The 24,794-nt window shown below is 38.8% G+C and overlaps 1 protein-coding gene across 1 annotated transcript; it reads left to right on the top strand.

The window, feature by feature from the left end:
• Positions 1-15,263: 15,263 nt before the first annotated feature.
• On the top strand, positions 15,264-16,398 carry LOC132404405 (methyl-CpG-binding domain protein 3-like). The gene has a single exon (XM_059988538.1). It carries the CDS (start codon positions 15,538-15,540, stop codon positions 16,168-16,170), a length of 633 nt encoding a protein of 210 aa, XP_059844521.1. The 5' UTR covers positions 15,264-15,537; the 3' UTR covers positions 16,171-16,398.
• The last annotated feature ends 8,396 nt before the right edge of the window (positions 16,399-24,794 follow it).

Raw genomic sequence — 24,794 nt, 5'->3', positions numbered from 1 at the left:
TGTGGGCAGCCTTGGGGAGACATGATGGCTATGGGAGTAAACTCAGACAGCAAATCCGGAGTGGAGTCCCTAAGGTGTCTGCTGCGTTCTACCAGCGTTTTGTGTGTGTGGCAGAGACCCATAGAGTTTGGCATAAGCAGCGTCACAGGAGTTGCCAGTCGGCACTAATCTCAAAATAGGACTGCCTTAAGGAATCCAGCTCCAGAATTTTCCTCAGGGTTTACTCCTGAAGCCTTCCCCATGAGTGGCTATAGCCATAAGGCAACGGAGTTTTGAGATCAGAGTTTTCCTTCTCCTAAATGAGCTGCCAACCACAGCTGACAAGCCCCATCTGCCCAAAGCAGCTGGTTTTAAGGCTCCAGTAACCTTCCTTTGCCCCTTCTCCTGTCAGTAGAAGCTGTTCCGCTGGGCTTAGTGTCTAAACCACGTGAAGACCAGGATCTAGATCTGGTTGTCAGAGGCCATTTGATATGCACGTCATTGGGAGCATTTAATAGGTAGTGGAGCTCATCCCCACTACCACCTCCCCTCCCCACTGCATCCCCTGCTATGACAACCTTAAGGAACCAACTATCAACCATCAGTGACAAAATCACTGCTTCTCAAACACAAGCACACACAACTCATGCTATTGTGCTCTAAGTACAATGTAATGTCTAACTGCCTCAAAAGTGCATTCATCTAATGCTAGTTAAAAACTATTCAGCAAAATCTCCTGCCCCAATTAAGCAGCATTGGGCCTGATGCACCATCAATAACTCACTCTGAGACATAAAGGCGAGATATCGGCTTTTATTGACTGGAAGAAGGAACAAGCAGTGAGTGACCACCATACTACATCCTGGAGACTGAGAGGCCAGCCTCAGGCCTCAATCACCTTTATACAGGGGTCTGTGGGAGGAGCCACAGGAGCAGTCAGCAGTGGGCATGTCCAGACAGGTATATGTAGTTCACCACAGTGCCTCAAATAAATAAAGGGAATCCTGACTATTTTTTGATTAGTTTTTGTTCTTTAAGAATTGTTCTAAGTAAGTGGCTGCTTGGATTAACCACTGGCCAGATTAACCAATGACACTTTCAACCAGAGTCCACCGTATTGGCAGAGTATTTATATGGTTTTCTGAAGGAATCCTGAATGGAATTAAATAATATAAAATCATCAACAAACATCTGCAATTTTGACCTGATGATGAAAGGAAGATCATTGATTTAACAGAAAACATGCATGGGCCTGGAACTCTGGCAGTGATGTCCTAGGGGTGAAATAATTTACCTCCAAAAACCACAATCATCTTTTTTTATGGGGCATCTGACTTCAAACACTGGGATGTTTTCCAGATGCCTACCTATGAGTGTTTTTCAAGATCCTTAATTCAACACTTGGTGATGTTGTTTTGATGTCAAAAGCTCTCACATCAGCTCTGGAAATCAGTTCTTCAGACCACAGATGTGTCCCATAACAGCAGTCCGGCAGTTTATAATCCCAGACCCTCAGGTTTCAGAAACATGACTCCACCCACACAACCAAACCCACCAGTGGCTGCATTAGTTCAGTACCAAACATTCAATCCAGCCATCCGCCACCATAACTTACTGACTTGATACCAATGAATGGCAGCACTACTTTAACATTTAATACTGAAGAGGCAGTCTATTTAAAAAGATAAACAAAATACTTTAGACAGGTTAGGGAAAATAAACAGAGAGCTTGAATCAACTTGGAAGTATTTCTTGGAGGGAATAATTGGAGGCACTATTTAAGAGAGTTTCCTTACATAGACCAAGTATTTGGATGGTAAAACCTTTTCTTAGCCAAGGACAAACAAACATCTTTAGCTCCTTTAGAACTCTTTCATTTCTATAGTGGATGTCTTAAGCAGTGTCAACCGGTTTCTTTCACTGTGGAATCAGCTACCTTCTTGGTGGAATATATCCTTCCTAAACCTTTGCTGAGGCTCATGGAGAGTGCCAGGCCCTTACAATTCTGTGGTTCAATCAGCTGATACAAGTCTTTGCTCTCTTGATGTGTAAGTAAGAAAATCTAGTATTACATTGCAGACTGAATGGTGTTCCTCTCTTATCAGGGAGCACTACTGTAATTTGGTTTTGACAGGAAGAATGCTACTGGGGAACAGCTACAGAAGTATTCAGAGTCAGAATTAGAATTAGGTTATTATCACTGACTTATATGACGTGAAATCTGTTGTTGAGCAGCAGCAGTACAATGCTAAAGGTGTAAGGTGCTCTTTCCCTCTGCTCGCCTGCAGGTCAATCTTGGGCAAGGTGTAACCTGCTTAGCTGCTTGATCAGGGCCGCATGAAGCCACAGGAGCAAGTGGTGGGTGGTCATATGAGCAACTGGTGCATATCACATCTCCTGGTTATGCAACCACTAATGCCAGGAAGACAGTCTCTGAAGAGTATTGATAATGGCTGAGGTCACCTGCCTTGTAGAGACACTGCCCAGAAGAAGGCAATGGCAAACCACTTCTGCAGAAAATTTACCAAGAACAATCATGGAGACCATATCACTCACATCATGTGAAATAATGATGGCAATGGGTACAGTGCAAAGACATAAAAATTACAATTAAATACCCAAAAAATAAATAACTAGTGCAAGAAATGGAATAATGAGGTATTGTTCGTGGTTTCACACTGAGGAACACAAGATAATATTTACGCAGAGAAGGAAGTAGAACATTGGTAATTTTGCTAACTTAAAGATGCTATATAAATGCATGGCCTTCCTGTTGAATTCTCTTCTCATTCTAAACATAGGTTCAGATTTTAGAGAAAAGTACAATCTACATGCTTACAATCCAATTATCCAGTGGCAGGTAATATTTCAAGGTCTTTTATCAATGTCAGCCACTTTTCAATGCTGTATCAGAAGTCCTATCAGCCATCGCTGTAATCTCAGTGTAGCAGACACTTTACATGTACACGCCAAAATTCTCTGACATGATTTAAGTGATGATAGTTAGAGCTGTATGGTGACTTGAGTATTTCATTTTGAACTATTCTCATGGATTCTTCCTATTTGTTAAATAAATACAAATAATACACGTTAGGTTAGCAGTTAGCATTAAGCCTTTTCAGTGCCAGTGATCCAGCTTCATTTCCACCGCTGCCTGCAAGGAGTTGTATGATCTCCCTGTGGCTGTGTGCGTTTCTGCCCAGTCCTGCAGTTTCCTCGGATATTCCAAAGATGTATGAGTCAGTAGGTTAATTAGTCACTTGGAGATAATAGGGAGGCACAGGCTCATTAGGGCAAAGGGCCGGTTACCACAATGGATCTCTAAATAAATAAATAATTGAACACCTGGGCCAATTAGTCACAGAATTAACAAAAAGTATTTTGTGATACGGCACTTACTTTTATCACGTGGTATCTTAGGCAATCATTATTTATTGCCTTAGCTACAACACTTTGAGTGTTAAGTGTGAGATGAGCCAGTTACTTGATGTTTGATGTGTGAATAGTAGCTGGAAAAAAATTAGTTCAAGAAAGCTTGGTGATGTAGGAAGACTTAGAATGGAATAAAACACAGATGATTAATTCATAGATGCATACCATTCTTTACTCACTTCTAATTTTGTGCTGATACACAACAGTGGGCTATGTTCATTAAAAAAAAACCCCAGAAACAACTAAAAATTCTCAAAGATCAGCCAGAATGTCCAAAGAAAGAGGATTAGCATTTCAGGCCAAAGTACGCTGGGTGTTTCTAACATATTCAACAAAAAAAAATCTGCTGGAAGAGCCCAGCAGGCAGAGCAGTATTTGTGGGGGGAAAGAACAGTTGATGTCTCAGAAAGAAATTCTACATCAGAACTGAGACTGGAGAATTGTCCTGCTACAGGCAAAATGTATTAAACTAGAAGGAGTGCAAAAAGAGATATGCCAGGATGTTGCTTGGACTTTGGGGTCTGAGTTACAAGGAGAGGTTGTAACGACTAGGACTTTATTATCTAGAGTGTAAGAGGTTGAGGGGTAACCTGTTAGATTTAATTAAGATCACAAGGTCCATAGACAGGGTGAAATCACATGGTCTTTTTCCAGAGAAAGGGTCACTAAATTTGGTACCAGAATCAGGTTTAGCATAACAAGATTAGTGTTGTGAAATTTGTTATTTTGTGATAGCAGTACAGTGCAAGTTACTCCAATTAAAATAAAACAAAATAAATACTGCAAAACATGAAGAGTAGGGTGATGTTCATGGGTTGATTAACAAGTCTCAAATCTGAAGGCAGCTGGGAAGAGGCTGTCCCTAAAATATTGAATATGCATCTTCAGTATAGATTGAAGACACTGCCTCCTGAAGATATCTCCATGGAGGGGAAGCATGTGCCTGTGATTGAATCTGCAGCTCTCTGCTGCCTCTTATGAGACTGTGACATACAGTAACTAGTCAGAATGCTCTCTACCGTACATATGTAGAAATTTGCAAGGGTCTTTAATAGCATACCAAATCTCCCCAAACTCCTAATGAAGAGCTGTTGGTGTGTCTTCTTCATTATCACTATACATCAATGTGTTGGGCCCAGGACTGATCCTCTGAGATGTTAATGCCAAGGAACTTGAAGCTGCTGACCCTTTCCACATATTCTTGTGAATTCTCCTTCCTGAAGTCCACAACAATCCCTTGGTCTTGCTGATGATGAGTGCAAGTTTGTTGTTGAAACCAGATGATCTGTCTCACTTCTTCACACTTGCAGTAAACAATCTGAGATTCTGCCAACAAGTGTAGAGTCATCAGCAAATTCATAAAGGGCTTTTGTGCTATGTCTAGCCACACAGTTGTATGCATAGGGAGGGTAGAGCAGAGGGCTGAGCATTCATCCTTGAAATGTGCCTGTATTGATTGACAATGAGGAAGAGATGTTATTACTGATTCATACTGACTATGATTTCTTGACAGGGAAATTGAGGATCCACTTTTGGAGGAGGGTACAGAGGCCAAGGATTTGAAACTTGTTGACTAGTAGTGATGGAATATTGTGTTGAATGCTGAGCTGTAGTGGCTGATATAGGTAATACTGTTGTGCAGGTGATCCAAGGCCGAGTGGAGACCCGATGAGATTGCATTCACTATAAACCTGTTGTGGCAGTAGGTAAATTGAAGATGTTCCTGGTCTTTGCTTAGGCCATAACCAACCTCTCAAAGTACTTCACCACAGTAGATATGAGTGCTGCCGGGCAATAGTTGTTGAGTCAGCTCATCATGCACTTCTCGGTTGCCTTTTTGAATCAGGTGACAACCTCTGACTACATCTGTGAGAGGTTGAATCTGCCCTTGGTAGGCACAGGTTTTCAGTACCCCACCACATGCACCATTGGGGCCTGTACCTTGTGAGGATCATCTTGAAGGATGGTCTGACATCGCTCTCCAATATAGAGAGCACAAGGTCGTCCTTTAAGCATCCTTTGAAAGAGAGAATCACGCTAAGGTGAATCCCACAGAGATTTGCACAGCATTTATATTACTCACCTTACAGAAAGCAAAAATAAGAGGGCATATGATTAAGATTAGAGGTGAAAGAATTCAAAGAGTCATCATGGGCAGCTTCTTCATGCAAAGAGAGGTGTGTATTTGGAATGAGCTGCCAGAAATAGTGGTTGAGGTGAACAGATCAGCAAGATTTAAAAGCCATCTAGGTTAATACATAGATAGAAGAACTGTAGAGGGATATTTGTTGAATGTAGGCAAATGGGTCTAGTTTGCTGGGCAATGCAGTCAGCATGGATGAGTTGTACCAAAGGGCTTTTTTGCCTGCAGAATGACTCTATTACTCTTTGATTCTGTATGGCCAGTTTTCAGTTTTTATACCAGAATTCCCACATGTGTATTTTTTTTTAGGATTTTGCCATATTCCCTTTTTAACTGCAAAGGTTGAATACCTGCCAGGATTTTGCATATAAAGTTATTTTACCTTTGGATGAAATTCATGCTTGACATTTTTTCTTCAAAAAGAATTGATTCCGAGGACTCAAGTGATATGAAAATGAATTGAATTCATTTATCAAAAAGGTCACAAAAGCAATATATGCTGCTGAGAATTGTGAAAAAACTTAACGTACATCACTAACCTGACGGAGGATGAAAGTTACAGTAGTTAATTTTCTTCAAATCAGTTAGATCTTCAAATTGCTTTCATCTGCATGTAGTTTATACCTTAGTAAAAGATATCTAGAATAAGTTTCAAAGGACTTATTAAAGTTGGGTATATTTCAAGAATGAAGAATCACAATCCAGACCACCTACGAGTAAACAATCAAGGTTCATGAAGTTCACAGGCCTTATATTAGACTAAAATGTTCAAAGATATTTTCATCTCCAACTTTCACTTCTTTCAAAGGACTGGAAGAGAAATGAACACGTTGTTCATATATTAGGATTCCACTATAATTATAATGGGAGATCGTGAGATCCAACATTTTCCCATCAAATCAGTGGAAGCTCTGGGTCCACATGCTAATTCCAGCTTCTGCCATAGTATAAGAAAACTCAGCCCTTCTCCAGACCAGAGAATGCTAGGTAACTGGATATTACTGTCCATAGACAAATCAAAGTCAGTCTCATGGGTTTCCAGGCTACTCTGTAAGGCAGGAGTGCTTCCGACCACCCAGGAGGGAACATGGCATCTGAGCAAGGGAAAGCATTTTAACAAAGGGTCCCAGGCATGAAATATTTATTACTTCTCCTTCTACAAATGCTATTTGATTTACTGAGAGTTACCAACAACAATTGTTTTGTTTAATTTCCAACATATGCAATTCTTTTGATTTTCTCACCTTTTACCTTCGTTTTAGAAATGCCACCAGGTGATACCAGGTTAGCCTAAAAATGGCATTCATATCCTCATGATGTCATAGATGCTTTAAAATAACCTGATACCTGAATCCAAGCAGATGGCAGTTACCCTGGAGTGAGTTCGGTGTGTGAGGTGGTGACTTCTAACTCTATATGTACTGTAACTGAAAAGAGCATGATTTCAGCAAAATTTTACAAGTAAGAATATACTTAGATAGAAGCACAAGGAGAATTTTATAAATGCCGATTATGTTCCTTAATGGAATTTTACAACTTTCCCAATCTACAGGATGCTTTGCCAGTTGGTATAACAAGACAGAAATTCAGTGGTTGGAAACTGCGTACATGATTTTCAACACAGGTTATTAGTTAGGGGTTAGGACAGAGATGATAGGACATTACATCATAAAATTAATCCTGATATTTCAAGCCTAAATTACAATTGGATACAGGAAAATCCCTTGAATATCTGAATTACTATACAGGAAGTGAACAGTGGACATGTGAATACATTTCCTACAAAACAACGGAATTTCCTTATAAGATGAACATTGTATATCTTAATGCAAATTGGACACAAGTGAAAATCAAGAACAAAATTGTAGATACTGGAAATATGAAATCAAAACAGAACACCTTAGAAATAACTTGCTGGGTTAAGTAACATATCCAGACGGAGAAAAGAAAAAAGTGGCAATGGTGGAAATCAAAATTGAAAACAGAAAATGCTGGAAATACTGAGCAGGTTTGGCTACAGTATATCAGAGAAACAGAGTAAAATTTTCAGGCTTAAAATCTTTCATCAGAACAATTCTGACAAAGACTATCTGATATCAAGTATTAATGCTCTTTCCACAGATATCCACCTGTCCACTCTTCACTTCATTTCTGCTTGACACTGCTGACTATTTCAGCTACTAAATTATGATTTAGTTCATTATCAGATTGTCATCAAACACTATTGAAGTTAAATCCCATTTCTCTGTACTCGTTCAAAGATTTCTGACAGTATCTTATTTGTCACTTGCAAGAGGCCATTCAGTGTATGAAGTAAATGCTACTTTTAAAGCGATCACATCAATCCCATTCCCCCATTTGTATCCCTATAAAATATTCTCTCTCACATATCAGGCAACTTCCCCAATTCTCCCGCCACTAACCTACATCAGGTACAATATAGCAGCTAATAATCTTCTGAACTAGCTCATCTTAGAACCCTGGAATGAAATCAAAGCATCTGCCAGAATATTCAAACTGCACGCAGACAGCAGCAATACTCAGAATCAAACTTGGATCCTTAGAACTGGGAGGTGAATCATACCGTAGACTTTGATACCACCAAGAACTCACACAATTTGGCAAATTCCAGCACTGTGCTCAAATTTCCTCATTCTTCAGTCACTCAAGTGAGCAGTTGTAGCAGTTGAATAGCTGCTACCTCCGAAGGTTTTGACAAATTGACGTAATTTCAATACTTTACCTGCAGAAGTGTCTCCAGTCCAATTCATAAGTGTTCGTTTTTTTAATTTATAAAATTTTAGAAATTACAAAGAATAAATGTAATAGTAAAAAAGTAGGAAAGATAATACTAACCCTCCCCCCTCCCCTTAACCCTCCCCCCCTTAACCCTTATCTAAAGAGATAAAAAAAGAAAGAAGAGAAAAATTGCTTGGATATCGGAGGATCCCCACATGCTCCATGGATTTCAAAATAATTTTGATATTTATTTTTTACTTTCCCTAATTACTATAATTTTATCTTCAAAGGACCCATGTATTTAATCCTATCTTTTGTAAGCATGGGAGCCAAATTTTCAAAAATATATCATATTCATTTCTTAAATTATGTGTAATTTTTTCAAATGGAATACAACTATGTATTTCATTATTCCAATGATCCATAGTTAAATATAAATCAGATTTTCAACTAACTGCGATAACTTTATTGGCTACTGCCAATGCAATTTTTATAAATTTTTTCTGATTATTGTTCAATTTAAGTTTTGGTATTGTCCCTTCAATGTCTCCTAATAAAAATTGTAGTGGACTATGTGGGAGTTGTATTCCAGTAATTTGTTCCAATAAAAGTCTTAAATTTATCCAAAATGGTTGAATTTTAAAACAAGACCAAGTAGAATGTAAAAAAGTACTAATTTCTTGATTACATCAAAAACATTGGTCAGACATATTTGAATTTAATCTATTTATTTTCTGTGGTGTTATATATAATTGATGTAAAAAATTATATTGTATTAATCAAAGTCGAACATTTATTGTATTTCTCAAACTATCTAAACATAATCTTGACCAGTTTTTCCCATCAATTTTAACATTCAAATCAGATTCCCATTTTTGTCTTAATTTATGAATTCCTAATTTAATTATTTGCTTTTGAATCAAATTATACATACAAGATGTAAATTTTTTAATTCTTCCTTTCTGAATCAATATTTCTACTTCACTAGGTTTTGGCATCAACATTGTTTGTCCCAGCTTTTCTTGTAAATAGGCTCTTAATTGAAAATAACAGAAAAGAGTGTTATTTGATATTTTATATTTATTTTTTAATTGATCAAACGACATCAATATACCTCCTTCGGGGATTGGAAGAATATGGGAAAGCATCAGGCTATAAAGTAAATTGGGATAAAAGGGAAATTTTACCCCTTACCAAAGGAAATTATAATCAATGTCGATTAGTAACTCAATTTAGATGGTCAATGAATGGGATAAAATATTTAGGTATTAGAGTTGATAATGATGTAAAAAATTTATATAAACAAAATTATTTGCCATTATTAAAAAAAAGAGGATCTTGATAAATGGATGATGTTACCAATAACATTAATAGGTAGAGTTAACGCTGTAAAAATGAATATATTTCCTAGATTGCAATATTTATTTCAAAATTTACCAATACAATTACCTCAGAAGTTTTTTCAAAAACTGAATAAATATGTAAGGAAATTTCTTTGGAAGGGTAAGATGTCAAGAATATCATTGGAAAAATTGACATGTAAATTTGATCTAGGAGGGTTACAACTTCCAAATTTTAAGAATTATTATAAAGCAAATCAACTTAGATTTATTGCGTCTTTTTTTGATGAAGAAAAATCGGCATGGATTAAAATAGAATTGGATAAGATAGGAGAACATATACCAGAAGATTTTATATATAAATGGGAATCCAAATGGATACAGGAAAAAAAAATCTCCTATATTAAGACACTTGATTGATTTATGGAATAAGGTAAATATAGATGATGAGATAAAGAAATCTTTATTAGCAAAAAGAACTTTAATTCAAAATAGGCTTATTCCTTTTACGATGGACAATAAACTTTTACATAATTGGTTCCAAAAGGGGATTAAATATATAGGTGATTGCTTCGAAGGAGGTATATTGATGTCGTTTGTTCATAATGGTTCTTAATGAGCTCTTGCAATCTTGAAATTAAACAGTTTTTTTTTATTAAACATGCATTTCTGTACAACACATCCGAGGGATTAGAAAGAGCTGTCTGATTTTATTGAAGCATGTTGCTTTGAGGAGCATACTAATTTTAATAGCTAACAGAAATCTTCCAAAGTGTATCAACTATTAATCACAGTGTCTAAGTCAATGAATGTATTACCTTAGTTCATCTCTCATTGGCAAATTATAACCCCTCCCCCATTACTTCTGAACATAACTACTTATCCCAGATTCCCCCGTGCTTTTCACCACAATTACTGTACGTAGTATCAGCACTCCAAATGCTAATGCTAACTAGACTAAGATGCTCCTCCCAAATTAGTCTATCCCTTTGACAACTTTACCTTCACAATTCCCTCAATACTCCTCAGTGAAGGGAAATATTTTTTCAGCAGTAATCAATCAAAGCAACAAAATCTTGAATCAGTGCTATTCTTAGCCTTTCAATCACAAGCGAGAGAAAATCTGCAGATGCTGGAAATCCAAGTAACAGACAGACAGACAGACATACTTTATTGATCCCAAGGGAAATTGGTTTTCGTTACAGTTGCACCAACCAAGAATAGTGTAGAAATATAGCAATATAAAACCATAAATAATTAAATTATAATGTTAATCATGCCAAGTGGAAATAAGTCCAGGACCAGCCTATTGGCTCAGGGTGTCTGACACTCCGAGGGAGGAGTTGTAGAGTTTGATGGCCACAGGCAGGAATGACTTCCTATGACTTTCGGTGTTGCATCTCAGTGGAATGAGTCTCTGGCTGAATGTACTCCTGTGCCTAACCAGTACATTATGGAGTGGATGGGAGACATTGTCCAAGATGGCATGCAACTTGGACAGCATCCTCTTTTCAGACACCACCATCAGACAGTCCAGTTCCACCCCCACAACATCACTGGCCTTACAAATGAGTTTGTTGATTCTGTTGGTGTCTGCTACCCTCAGCCTGCTGCCCCAGCACACAACAGGAAACATGATAGCATTGGCCACCACAGACTCGTAGAACATCCTCAGCATCATCCAGCAGATGTTAACAGACATCAGTCTCCTCAGGAAATAGAGACAGCTCTGATCTTTCTTGTAGACAGCCTCAGTGTTCTTTGACCAGTCCAGTTTATTGTCAAATCATTTCCCCAGGTATCTGTAATCCTCCACCAAGTCCACACTGACCCCTTGGATGGAAACAGGGGTCACCGGTGCCTTAGCCCTCCTCAGGTCCACTACCAGTTCCTTAGTCTTTTTCACATTAAGCTGCAGATGATTCTGCTCACACCATGTGACGAAGTTTCCCACCGTAGCCCTGTACTCAGCCTCATCTCCCTTGCTGATGCATCCAACTATGGCAGAGTCATCAGAAAACTTCTGAAGATGGCAAGACTCTGTGCTGTAGTTGAAGTCCGAGGTGTAGATGGTGAAGAGAAAGGGAGACAGGACAGTCCCCTATGGAGCCCCAGTGTTGCTGACCACTCTGAACACACAAATAAAGCTAGAGGAACTCAGCAGGCCAGGCAGCATCCATGGAAAAAAGTACAGGCTGAGTCTCTTCAGCAGAACTGAAGAGTAAAAGATGAGGAGTAGAGTTAAAAGGTGGGAGGAAGCCTGCTGAGATCCTCCAGCATTCTGTGTGTGTTGCTATTCTTTGCCTTTTCTTCCCCAGTGAACTAGTCCCACTACATCAAATCTTTCTTCATAACCAACTTCTTAGTAAAGAAATCATGCTAATAATGTTCAGTACTTGAGATAGAAATTCATGTCCATTTTAAAGAGCTAAATGTTTGACACAGCAATGGCAACATACTCTATTCCATTTCTGTAAGTTGGCAGCATTGAATCTAATTGATGTATGCTTATTAATACCTATACCTTTAAATTTCCTTCTATAATGGGACATTCCAAACTATGGTCCAATGATCATATTTACATGTATACATTCTCCTTTGCTATTTAGTAGCTGACCTATGGTATAGTGTCATCAGCAATGGAATTTGAGGCAAGTGATCCCAGGTTCAAATCGGCTGGCTCCTAGCACACTGTCCATCCATGCTGGAGTGAGCATCGAGCTAGCAATTCAGCCTTGTAGAAAACACTGACAAATGCTAAAGAAACAGGAAGGTTGCCGCCTGATGTGCCACAAGAGGAACTAATTTAGTATTTAATTAGCATTATTAAATATCTGTGACAGCAAGGAATCTCAATATCACAGCTTCATGAAATGATTGCCATTATTTCACTTAATTGAATCTTTTTTTTATATTTCAGAACAGTTTAAGGAAAGATGTACTGAACCTTTAATTTGTGATTCATCATTGTGCCTCAATATCAATAAATTCTGGACGTAATCTTATGGGCTTATTCTTCCAAAAGTGTATTCTCCCAGGCATTACTGTGCCTGTCAATGAACACAATATGCCCACTAGAACAATGTGCTGAATATGAGTCAAGCCTGCATTATTTTGCCATATTTGATATGCAGTTTATAAAGTGCTAGACCACGCATCAATACTGAAAATTACACATAATTTTAAGACAGCCATAAACAACTTGCAATTATTATATTCTTCTCATGAACATTATCAAAATATTCAAAAATAAAGTCATAAAGAAAGAAACTGAGCAAATGACAAATCTTAATTTTAAGAATTATATTTGGGATAATGAAGGAATGGCAAGGAACAAAAGAAAGAAGGGCAATTGTGATAGTGAGATTTCAGGTGGTCATAGATATTCAAATAATGTTACTTAAATAGCAATAATGAACACACAAAAATGGTAGTATATCTTTGTTAGACAAGTCTCATATTTAAGAAAAACATTTAAATATATACTTGTAGATGTCAAGAAATCAAGAGATGAAGCTACAAGTGCTTGAGATCTGGAGTGTTGAAGTCATGTCTAGATGCTCCCATTGAAAGATAGTCAAGAGGCCAGAATTGGAAGTGCACAGTTACTTCTGATAGCAGTAGTGGAGGGAGAAGAGTGTAAACATTCATGCCAATAAACTGCCATCAGAACTGAAAGGTCCATGAGCATAAAGTGTTAACTTTGATTCTAGACAAATGTTGAGCAACTACTAAACATTTTTGATATTTCTTTTGTTCTTATTTCATATTCCCAGCCTCTGTAGTATCTTTCTTTGATATCTTGGAAGGCTGGAGTAACAGGGAGGAGTGAGGACATAATGGAAACAAGGATAAGTAGTTTAACATTGATGCACTGTTTGTAAAGTGATCAATCTCTTTTACTACTACAGCTTTTCATCTTATTAAATGAAGCCTCAAAATCAATAGCTCTGTTTTAAAATAAGGTGTTTTTCTTATAGCTCTGTGGATGACCAATTATTTTGCCCCCAAATACTGATGAAATAATATAGAAAATGCTGGGGGTATTCAGCAGGTCAGGCAGCATCTATGGAGAGGAAAAAGTAGTTAACCTTTTAGCTTGATGACCTTTCAATGACCGTTTAATTTCAGATTTGCAGCATCAATAGTATCTTGCTTTTGGTTCAAAGGTCATTTTGTACTCCTTCCAAAGAAGAGGATTGTACGTAGCTATCCATTGGGAGACTGCACATCTGGCTAATGAAATAACCATGTGAAAGGTACTCATTCCATGTTATTAGAGTTTAGACTGTTATCAACGAAAAATTGTTGACTTTAAATATACATTTCAGCCAGCCAATGATGTAGCAGTATCCACATTGGACTTTGAGGCAAGTGATCCTGGGCTTGAATCTGGGACCAGGTCAGCTCCTTGTGTGCTTTCCATCTGTGCTAGGTTAAGCATCAAGCTAGCAATTTGACCGCATTAAAAAAAACAGACAAATGCTAAAGAAATGCAAAACATTGCTGCCGATGCACCACAAGGTGCAGAAAGGAACAACTACAATATATAGTTAATGTAAAGATTTACTTAAGCCTCAGTTGGCAGCACCAAACATTCAACTGGTGAATGTTGCTCAATTAGAACTGCAGCCACTACTACCCGCCCGCATTATTGGCCAACATGATCTTTTGGTTTAGGATCCAGAACTTTTGATCGCACACTTAATGCCACCACCAATCCCATTTTCATTCTCAAAAGGATTAAATTTGTGCCATAGGGGAGATAAAGAAAGCAGTTTCTGAGTCAGTGGTTGCAGGAGCTAGAATGGAGCTGATTGCAACATATTCTCAATGCCTGCTCAGCTGTAGGAAAGCAGAATTAAGAAATGAGGAAAAAATTCCAATGGCAATAATGCATAAACTTTGTATGGTTGAATTAAATATTATAGCAATCTGTGGGATGAGGAAAAACTTGTGTTAAAACATACTTTAGGTAGTTTCATAGATAATGCATTATTTTTGAAACCTGTCATTGCTATTCATTAATGATATGGATCAACCATCAACTTGTTTATCTCATTTTTTCACAGTTCTTCTATTTGTGTAGACATGGATAAATTTGTTCTGCTTTTCTACAAGGACCACACTAGAGTCAAAAAGCATGACCGTGGGGATTAACACTAATATTACCAGCCATCCTGATACCCTAGTGTTATAGTGGATGGGCCTGTTGTACTGAATAGATGGAAAACAATAGCTTAAGGCAGTTTTCAAAGTAGTAGACATAAAAATGCAGTTTAAATGGATTCTTCACAAGAATGAGGAGGATATCATCAGACTATAAGACATAGGAGCAGAATTAGGCCATTTGACCCGTCGAGTCTGCTCAACCATTTCATCATGGCTGATCCAATTTTCCCCTCAGCCCCAGTCTCCTGCCTTCTCCCCATATCCCTTAATGCCCTGAACAGTCAAGAATCTATCAATCGGGAGCCGGGCCGGGCAGGCGGGTGGGAGGAGGCGGCGGTGGCGGCGGGCGCACGGACGGCGCGGGATCCGCCATTCGTTTCTCCTGAGGGGGAGCCGGGGGGGGGGGGGGCGGAGGCGGAGGGTGGGGACTTTTCCGTCCGCGCTCGAGCCATCGGCGCCCCGGAGGTGGAAAGGAAGCCCTTCGAGTGCTCGGCGCTGCCCTCCGGCTGGAAGCGGGAGGAAGTGATTTGAAAGTCGGGTCTGTCGGCGGGCAAGAGCGACGAGTATTACTACAGGTTGCCAGTACATCACGCACCATTCCCTGGCCAAAAGGAGAGACAGGTGATCTGCTACCAGGCCTCTGCCAACGTAGCTCTTGAGCTGTCCACTAGGAGCCCAAGTGGAAAGAAGTTCAGAAGCAAGCCGCAGCTTGCACAGTATCTGGGGAATTCAATGGACCTGAGCAGCTTCGACTTCCGAACAGGAAAAATGCTCATCAGCAAATTGAATAAAAACCGACAGAGGCTGCGCTTCGACTCTGCCAACCAGGGCAAGCCAGACCTGAACACTTCGCTCCCTGTTAGGCAGACAGCTTCAATCTTTAAGCAGCCAGTTACTAAAGTTACCAACCATCCCAACAACAAAGTAAAAATGGATCCGCAGAAAGCTGTTGAGCAGCCACGGCAGTTATTCTGGGAGAAGAAACTTACTGGATTGAATGCCTTTGATATTGTGGAAGAACTAATTAAGACTATGGATCTACCTAAAGGTTTACATGGAGTAGGGCCTGGATGCATTGATGAAACCTTGTTGTCTGCTATTGCAAGCGCTTTGCACACTAGTTCAAATCCTATCACTGGCCAACTCTCAGCAGCAGTAGAAAAGAATCCTGGTGTATGGCTAAATACCTCTCAACCTCTCTGCAAAGCTTTCATGGTCACTGATGAGGACATTAGAAAGCAAGAAGAACTCGTACAACAGGTGTGGAAGAAGTTGGAGGAGGCACTGATGGCTGATATGCTGGCACATGCTGAAGAATCTTGGAAAGAATTGGATATAGTACAAGATAAAGAGGATGACGTATAGCCAAGGTTGTTAAATGAATCCAGTGTTTTTCAGGGAAGTGTGGACAAAGAGAGATGAAAACATTTGAAAAAATGAGAATCAATGAATAGTTGAATCATTTTGGAATCTCCACATTCAAGCTGGTTTATATGTTTGAAGAACCATTTTTCCAGTTTGTAAAGTGCTTTTTGTCAGATGGAAACGGTCATTTGTGATGGGCATGTAGACCATTGCCAGTAATCATTTTTAAACTTGATTTGTTTTTATATGCATATTTTTTAAAGCTATGTAAAATATTGTAAAAATGATATGAGCGAGTTGTCTAGCAATAGGTACATCCTAATGTTTGTGATTTAATTGTGAAATAAGCATACATCTTTAGTGACTCGTGCACTGAAGAATGACAGTATTTCTAGTTTTGTTTGTTATATTTCTAGAGCATTGCCTCATTAAAAGATTAAGAAAGCATTCTCAACCCAGAAACTGCATTCATGCATGTTCTGTGAAATTTGTTTGAATTGTTTTATAATGCATGTCTACAGTTCCTCCCACCCTCGGTAAGTGTACATTATGTGTAGTGGAATTAAACTGTAAAAGTTGGAATATCTTGTCAATAAAATCTTGTTGCCATATGTTTTCTATTAAAACCAGTAACATTTTGAAATTATTGTGAATGAGCTTGGATTTGCGGTGATATACAGCAATGTTCTGTTTTAGATATGGGTGCAACCAGTGTATTTAACTGCCAAAGGCAAAGGAAAGCTAGTTTTTGTATAAATAAAGGCAATGTTGAACTTGTGTTTTAAACAACAACAAAAAAAAGAATCTATCAATCTCTGACTTAAATATACATATAGACATGGCCTCCACAGCTGTTTGTGGAAACAGGTTCCACAAATTCACTGTTCTCTGGCTAAAGAAATTCCTCCTCATCTCTGTTCTAAAAGGACACTCCTCATTTTGGAAGATGTGTCTTTTGGTCTTAGACTCTCCCACCATAGGAAACATCCTCTCCATATCCACTCTATCAAAGCATTTCACTATTCGATTGGTTTCAATGAGGTCACCCCTCATTCTTCTGAATTCCGGATAAAACAGGCCCAAAGCCATCAAACGCTCTTCATACAATAAGCCATTGAAACCTGGAATCATTTTCGTGAACCTACTTTGAAGCCTTTCCAGCTTCAGCACATCCTTTCAAAGTTAGGGGGTCCAAAATTGCTCACAACACTCCAAGTGAGGCCTCACCAGTGCTTTATAGTCTCAATGGTACATCCTTGTTTTTATATTCTGGTCCTTGTGGAAGGAATGCTAATATTGCACTTGCCTTTCTCACCATGATCTCAACCTGCAAATTAACCTTTAGGAAATCCTGCACAGGGACTCCCAAGTCCCCTAGCACCTAATTTTTTGTATTTTCTCTCCATTTAGAAAATCCTATGAAAACCCTTTCATTTCTTCAAACAAAATGCATGACCATATACTTGCCAGCACTGTATACCATCTGCCACTTCTTTGCCTATTCTCCTAATCTGTCTACGTCTTCTGTAGCCTCTCTACTTCCTCAAAACTACCTACCTCTCTACCTATCTTTGTATCATCTGCAAACTTTACAACAAAGCCATCAATTCCATCAACTAAATTATTAACATATGATGTAAGAAGAATCTATCCTGACACAGACCCTGTGGAACACCACTGGTCACTGGCAAACAACCAGAAAAGTCTTCCTTTATTCCCACTCTTTCCCTCCTGCCAGCCAGCTGCTGCTTTATCCATTCTCGAATCTTTGTTGTAAACCCATGGGGTCATAGCTTATGAAGCAGCCTCATGTGTGACCCCTTGACAAAGGCCTTCTGAAAATCTAAATACACAACATCAACCAATTCTCCTTTGTCTATCCTATTTGTTATTTCTTCAGAGAATTCCAACAGATTTATCAACAAGATTTTCCCTTGAGGAAAACATGCTTTCTATGACCTATTTTATCATGTGCCTCCAACTACTCTGAAACACATCCTTAACAATCGACTCCAACACCTACCCAACCACTGAAATGAACTAACTGCCCTATAATTTCCTTGCTCTGCCTCTCCTCCTTCTTGAAGAGTGGGCTGACATTTGCAATTTTCCAGTCTTCCAGAATTATTCCAGAATCTTGTGATTCTTGAAAGGTCATTACTGATGCCTCCACAATCTCTTCAGCCTCCTCTTTCAGGATCCTGGGGTGCACATCATCTGATCCAAGTGACTTATCTACTTTCAGACCTTTCAGTTCCCAAGAACCTTCTCCCTAGTAATGGTAACTTAACACACTTCACGACCCCTGACACCTGGAACTTCCACCATACTGCTAGTGTCTTCCACAGTGAAGACTGATGCAAAATACTTATTCAGTTCATCCGCCATTTCCTTGTCTCCCATTACTACCCCTCCAGCATAGTTTTTCAGCAGTCTGATATCCACTCTCACCTCTCTTTAACACTATATGTATCTGAAGAAACTTTTTGTATCCTCTTTTTATATATTGCCTGGCTTACTTTCATTTTCTAGCTTTACCATCTTAATGACTTTTTAGTTGCCTTCTGTTGTTATTTGAAAGCTTTCTAATCCTCTTCTTTGCCTTATAATTCATTAAAAAAGGATTAAATCTGACCCAGCATTAATTTTGATTTTTAAAAGCGATTTCAAACACCTGTCACCTTTACTGTGTAGAAATGCTTTCAAGTTTCACTATTGAAAACACAACTATATATATTGAAATAATGATCCCACAGTTTAGAATGGTAATAGTGTTCTGTGCTTTATCCATGCCCAATAGTTGCCTTCAAAGCTTTGGAACTTAAGAGAAATAACTGCAATTAAGTAGCAGTCTTATCAGGGCATTAGATAATTCCTTTGCATTTCAATACTCCAGATATGAAAAGTCAGCATTTCAATATTCTTTTCAATGCTCTTTGAATCCATTTAATACCAGTGACCTATGAGCATGGACTTTTGAGCCTCCTGAACCCCCACTGTTTCAACCAAATGTATCATATCATCCAGAAACCATTATTTTCTTTTAAAATACAAAGTTGATGATTTCATTGAAACATATACCCTCATCCCATTACTTGATCTAGTAATTTGTTGTTTTAAGTTGGGTCCCCATCCTAAGGCAACTTGTGTGACAAGCTCTGGGCCATTTGGTTGAACTTATTCTAAACCCTGAGGATGGAGTTAATTTATTCTCAGTAGAAGGTACAACTACAGTTTCTGCAGCTCACCTAGAGAGACTGGATTTTTATGCACCAGCTTGTATGATCCAAAACGTCCTGTTGGAGGTGCTTGATGTTGCAGAATCTCACATGGCTTTCAAAGTAAACGTGTTAGTGCATTTAATGTGGTGAGATATGCAGGGATATAGGGAGTGATCTGAGAAGCAAAACTAAGCACAGTGGTACAGCCGGTAGAGCCGCTGCTACACAGTTCCACAATCCCAGATTCAATCCAGACCCCTGGTGCTGCCAGTGTGGAGTTTGCACTTTGTCCCGGTGGCCACGTATGTTTCTTTCCACGTGCTTGAGCTGCCTCCCACATCCCAAAGATATTGCAGGTTGGTGGGTTAATAAGTTGCTTCTAGTGTGTGGGTGAGTGGTAAAATCTGAGAAAAGTTCATTAGAATGGAAGGAGAGTAACATAGAACAAATGTAGGACAGTATAAATGGATGCTTAATGGTCCACACAGACACAGGCTTGTTTTCAATCCATATGACACTGGCTTGATTTGAATAGCTTGTTCAGCTCTCTGTACAAAGTGATTCTGTGATTCACTTGAAGTCCACACTGCAGTGAGGTCAAATATCGAATAGTTCTAAATATCAAGTAATTTCATACAGTGATGTCAAGCTGTGCACATTTTTGATTTCAGGTGCAATATGACAATTTATTAGTGGTCTCCATGCATCAAACTCCAGGATGTCTGATTAAACAGCAAATTGCTTTGCACAATACATTAGGTGCACTAATGGCATTTCCACTTTTATTAGCCGAGCAAAATTGATCCCAGTTTAACAATATTTAGTGCTCTTCAGCAATAATTTGTGCAGCTTGTTTGTTTTGTATTTTTGATGTACTATGAAATTGCTCTGAAAAGCTACATAAACTGAAGTTTCAGATTTGGAAAATATAAATCACACTGTAGCAGATATCACATTAGGACAGAAACATAATAATATCAGAAAATGCCATTCAAGCGGAACAAAATTAAATTGCTAGTGAGGGAACTTTTTCATTATTAAAGATGAAGGTATTACTGTAATTTCTTAAAGCTGACAGGTTTGGAATAGACACTGTGGTCAGGAAATCTCTTAGAGCTGTTCTTTATCTGCTGGCATTTTATCATGCATATGATCAGATTCTGCAAAGTAATACATCTAGCGCAAGAGTAGACTAGAAGAAATTCACTATATGGATGTCTGAATTCTACAGCATTTCTATTTTTGTTTGAAATTCCTGATAAATATTCAGAAAAGATATTTAAATGTGTTGGCCTAGAATTTAAGCATGAAACGTTATTCTTCCAGCACTCCCAATGGTCCCCCATGTCCCAAACAAACTTCAGACTCCCAGCTTATATCCCAATCAGACTTCTGATGTGGAGTCAAGCTGCCATCACAGATCCTACTCTGGGAATTGTCTGCTATTTTTCTTTACATATTCTACTCTTTAGTTCACAGCCACCATGCTTTTAATGACATGGTTCACAGCACTTGAAAATAATAAAAATAAGATTAGGCAGAATCAAGGGTAATGTAAGGTAGATCAAAGTCTGGCAGATCTGTGGCGGTTTTGAGATTCTAACTAGAAGAAATGATTAAGACCAGCCAGTGGATAGAGTGTTTACACATTCAAAAAGTTTTTGTTAAGTGTTCACTGAAGTTATGAAGCAAAATTATAGCACATGATATTGGGGATGTAAAACCAGCATTGATTGGGGATTGGTTAAGGTCATAGATTAAAGTCCCTTTGGCCCATCTAGTCTGTGATAAACTTCTATTCTGCCTTATCCCATCAACTTGCAACAGGAGCATAGCCATCCATAACCCTTCCATCCATATACTTATCCAAACTTCTCATACATGGTGAAATCAGTTACACATTTACCACTTCTGCTGGCAGCTCATTCCGCTCTCTCACCGCTTTCTGAGTGAAGAAGTTCCCCCTCATGTTCCTCTTAAAGATTTCCCCTTTCACCCTTAACACATGGCCTCAATTTATATCAGTAGCTTAGATGAGGGAGCTAACTGTGATACATCTAAGTCCTCTGAAGGTAGCAGTGTGATTTGTTGGGGCGGAGGCATGTACAGCTAACAGTTTGGAACTAGCATGATGAAACTCAAAATAGTTTAGTTCCTGGCTTGTTAACCTTGAGGTATTTTGCATTAATGATCTGCTCAGTCTGATTGATGGATTCACTGTTCCTTGACCACCCATCCCCTCTAGGTTTTATGTCTGAAAGTCAAGTTGGGATATTGGAAATCAATGGCATAGAGCATACTAAATCTTTCTTCAATATCTGCATTGTGAAACATACTTTCACCACCAGCTAGAAAGTCCAAATCAATCTTGATAGTTGACAGGCAACTTTTTTGATTTCTTCATATCCTAGTCCTAAGTCTAGAAGAGAAGAGCATGATTATAAATGAATGATGTGTTGAATAGCTACTGAGGAAGATATTTTAGTGGGTATATATTTTTTTCTCTCTATTTTGAAGCCAGGAACAACCAAATAGAACTGAAAGCATACAGAACTTTCATAGCTGAGTATGCTCCCATTTGCATTTAAATATAAAATAGAAAGGAGCAAATGCAGAGTGGAAGAGTATTCAGATCAAAGAGTTGGTGCTATAAAACCAATGAAATTCTATATCCTGGAAAATAGTTTTGATTGCAAAGTGCTTTTTTTCATCACTTTGCAATCAAAAATCTATTCTACTCTCTGTAAGAGCTATCAGTATTTTTGGATGAAATCAAAAAAATGGTCTGACTTTTGCAGTTGTGCATGATTATTTAACTTAGTGCTCATGCATTTGACATTTGCTGGTATCAGCCATGTATCTAATGATGTCACTATTCACAGTGCCATAAACTATAATTCCATGCTACATCCTTTATGGAGTTGTCTTGCTTGAAGCTGAAGAAATTTATGATGAATTATTGTGTTTTTCTTCTTTATAGGAAAAATCTATTGACTTTGGGTGACCTGAAAAGATAGCCCCAGGTTGTTCTGACATCTTCCTTAGAATGTTTCTAGCAACATTGAGCTGTTGAGATAGTCACTCAGTTAGTGCCTTATAGACATAGCAGGTAGCAATCCTTTAACAAAAGCAATGGAATGGCAATATTAAGCTATGGTGGGTGGATCTAGGACTGAAGTGCCTACTCTCAGGGAGCTTCAGAGATATCATATCTCTGAGACATTCCATAGGAAGGCATGAACCTAGATCTCGTCCCTAGAATCCCTTCTGTTTGGGGGAAAAAAAATCACTGTTGCTTTCAACATTCTAGCCATAGAATCTTTTCAAACAATCTCCTCCAACTTGCTGCAAGGTCACTCAGAAACTGCTTTATGCAGAAATCATCTCATCTGCTTTGATTCTGGTGGCAAGTGCTAGGTTAGCCTAGCAAGCTAGCAGTATTGCTGACTTCTCACGAGTGGAAGCAGCCAGGCTGTAATATAGGCTTCCATAATACCTTGGATGTATTTTTTTTAATGAAGAGAAGATATTTCCTCTCACTGTGAAAGTCATTATGGATCGCAAGAAGAATTACCCGATGGTAAGCGTTATGTTTCTGGGAAGCCCAAGTGTCCCGTTCATCCTGAGGGTGTCCATCTTCCAGGGCACTTACAATTGCTGCCACTGCCAAGCAGGATGGATTATGGAACCAGTGGATACAGAATTTAACATCTCAAGAAATAATTCACCAGCCCTATAAATACCTTGATACACAATATCAGTATTTTCTTGCTTAAGCAACAGTGAGTTCTATCCAAGATAAACTTGCCCCAAGTCAGCACCACACAAAGCTGTATCTTGAACTCTTTAGAATGTTGCCAGCAGCAATGAAGGCTAATCACCATTGTAATCAATGCACAAAGCAACATAATTGAAAGGGTAGGGAGATGTATTGAAGGGCCAAAATTTCAAGTTGACACACATACGTCCAGCAGTGAGAAATCCCTAATGAAACTCCAAATGAATTAACTTTAAGTCATGCATCAAATGGGCATTTGAAGATTCACATTGGGGCATAACTAATGAAAAATAAATTTTGTAAGATCCGCATTGCAGTCAGCTCGCTATTGTATGTGATCAACATGGTGTCGTCCTTTACTGCACAAGCAATCACTGTCCCTCAATGCACTCTCACCTAATCACAAAATCATAGAATCATGTAGACATACAGCATGGATACAGGCTGTTGGGCCAAATGAGACTGCGTTGTTTCTCAAAAACATGTTTACATTAATCCTTCTTTATCCACCCACCCCTATTTTCTTCACCTCCACATTAGGAGAAATTCTGGGAAATGTAACCTAGCAACCCAAACGACCTTGCCATGAATGAAGAGACTGGAGCATCTGAGTGATGTCCATAAAGCCACAGGAAGAACATGAAAATTTCACATGCTCAGCTCTGAGTTTGGGATTGAAGTCGGGTATTTGGGACTCTGAAATAGCGGCCCCAGTAAATGCACCACCACACTGCTCAATTCCTCTTGCTTTTGATCCCCGTGTAGGGTCATACAGAGCACATGGTTTATCTCACCATGTGACTTCCTTCATACCTGCCTTTCTCTTGGAGGAGTGCCTCACTCAGCAGTGGAAATAATAAATATTGTAAGAGCAGAATAGAAGCAGGGGAGAATAATGATCAGATTCTAGTGATCAGGGTAAGTATTCATAGCCAAAATGACGTGGCAGTTACGGCATGAGTCCAATTATTTCACAATCACGAGCTTCACTGTTGTGAGGTTGCAATTTTTGAGGGGAAAGCCACACTTCATATTGAGTCATTAGTAAAATACAGTGCAAACACCATCATATGACACACATAACATCCACAACCTTTCTAGATGAGGCTTTGTAGAATATACAGTAATTCCAGCAGCTGCCACACCAGTCTGACTTGCCTAAGCACGTTGAACTCTGTCACCTGGATTAAACAGAGCACATTTAAACAGTGGTAGTGAAAATTCATTATGCCAAAGCACAAACAAGTAATACAGAATACTGTTGCATTTGGAATGTGCATTTTAAAACCTCTATGGAAATAAAGCAGCATAGATGTAGCAAGAATGGCTACTTTTCGTCAACCCAAAGGCAATGCAGTAATTCCAGTGAATGATTTTTATTGAGTACACTTGCCTGCTCAGGTACAACTGCTGCTCAAGAAAAGACGTGCCATTCTTTGATATTTCTACCCCTGTGGAAGCAAGCCCTGCTGAAGCCTTGTCTTTGCAAGGGACCTCTCCTGCAGGAGTGGCTTTTTAAACCCAAATGGCGAGGAATTATTCTGACTGAGCTTCCCAGTAGCCTTTCTTTGTGTGATTGATCTCTGCATGAGGAAAGAGGTTGTATATTCGAGGTAGCAGGAGGA

The sequence above is a fragment of the Hypanus sabinus genome, chromosome 14 (genome assembly GCF_030144855.1).
Source record: "Hypanus sabinus isolate sHypSab1 chromosome 14, sHypSab1.hap1, whole genome shotgun sequence".
Lineage (NCBI taxonomy): Eukaryota > Metazoa > Chordata > Chondrichthyes > Myliobatiformes > Dasyatidae > Hypanus > Hypanus sabinus.
Note: the sequence above shows the minus strand (reverse complement) of the source record. Positions and strands in the feature narration are given on the sequence as shown.

Coding starts and splice junctions, on each gene's coding strand:
- LOC132404405 (XM_059988538.1), top strand. CDS start 15,538: ATGGACCTGAGCAGCTTCGACTTCCGAACAGGAAAAATGCTCATCAGC.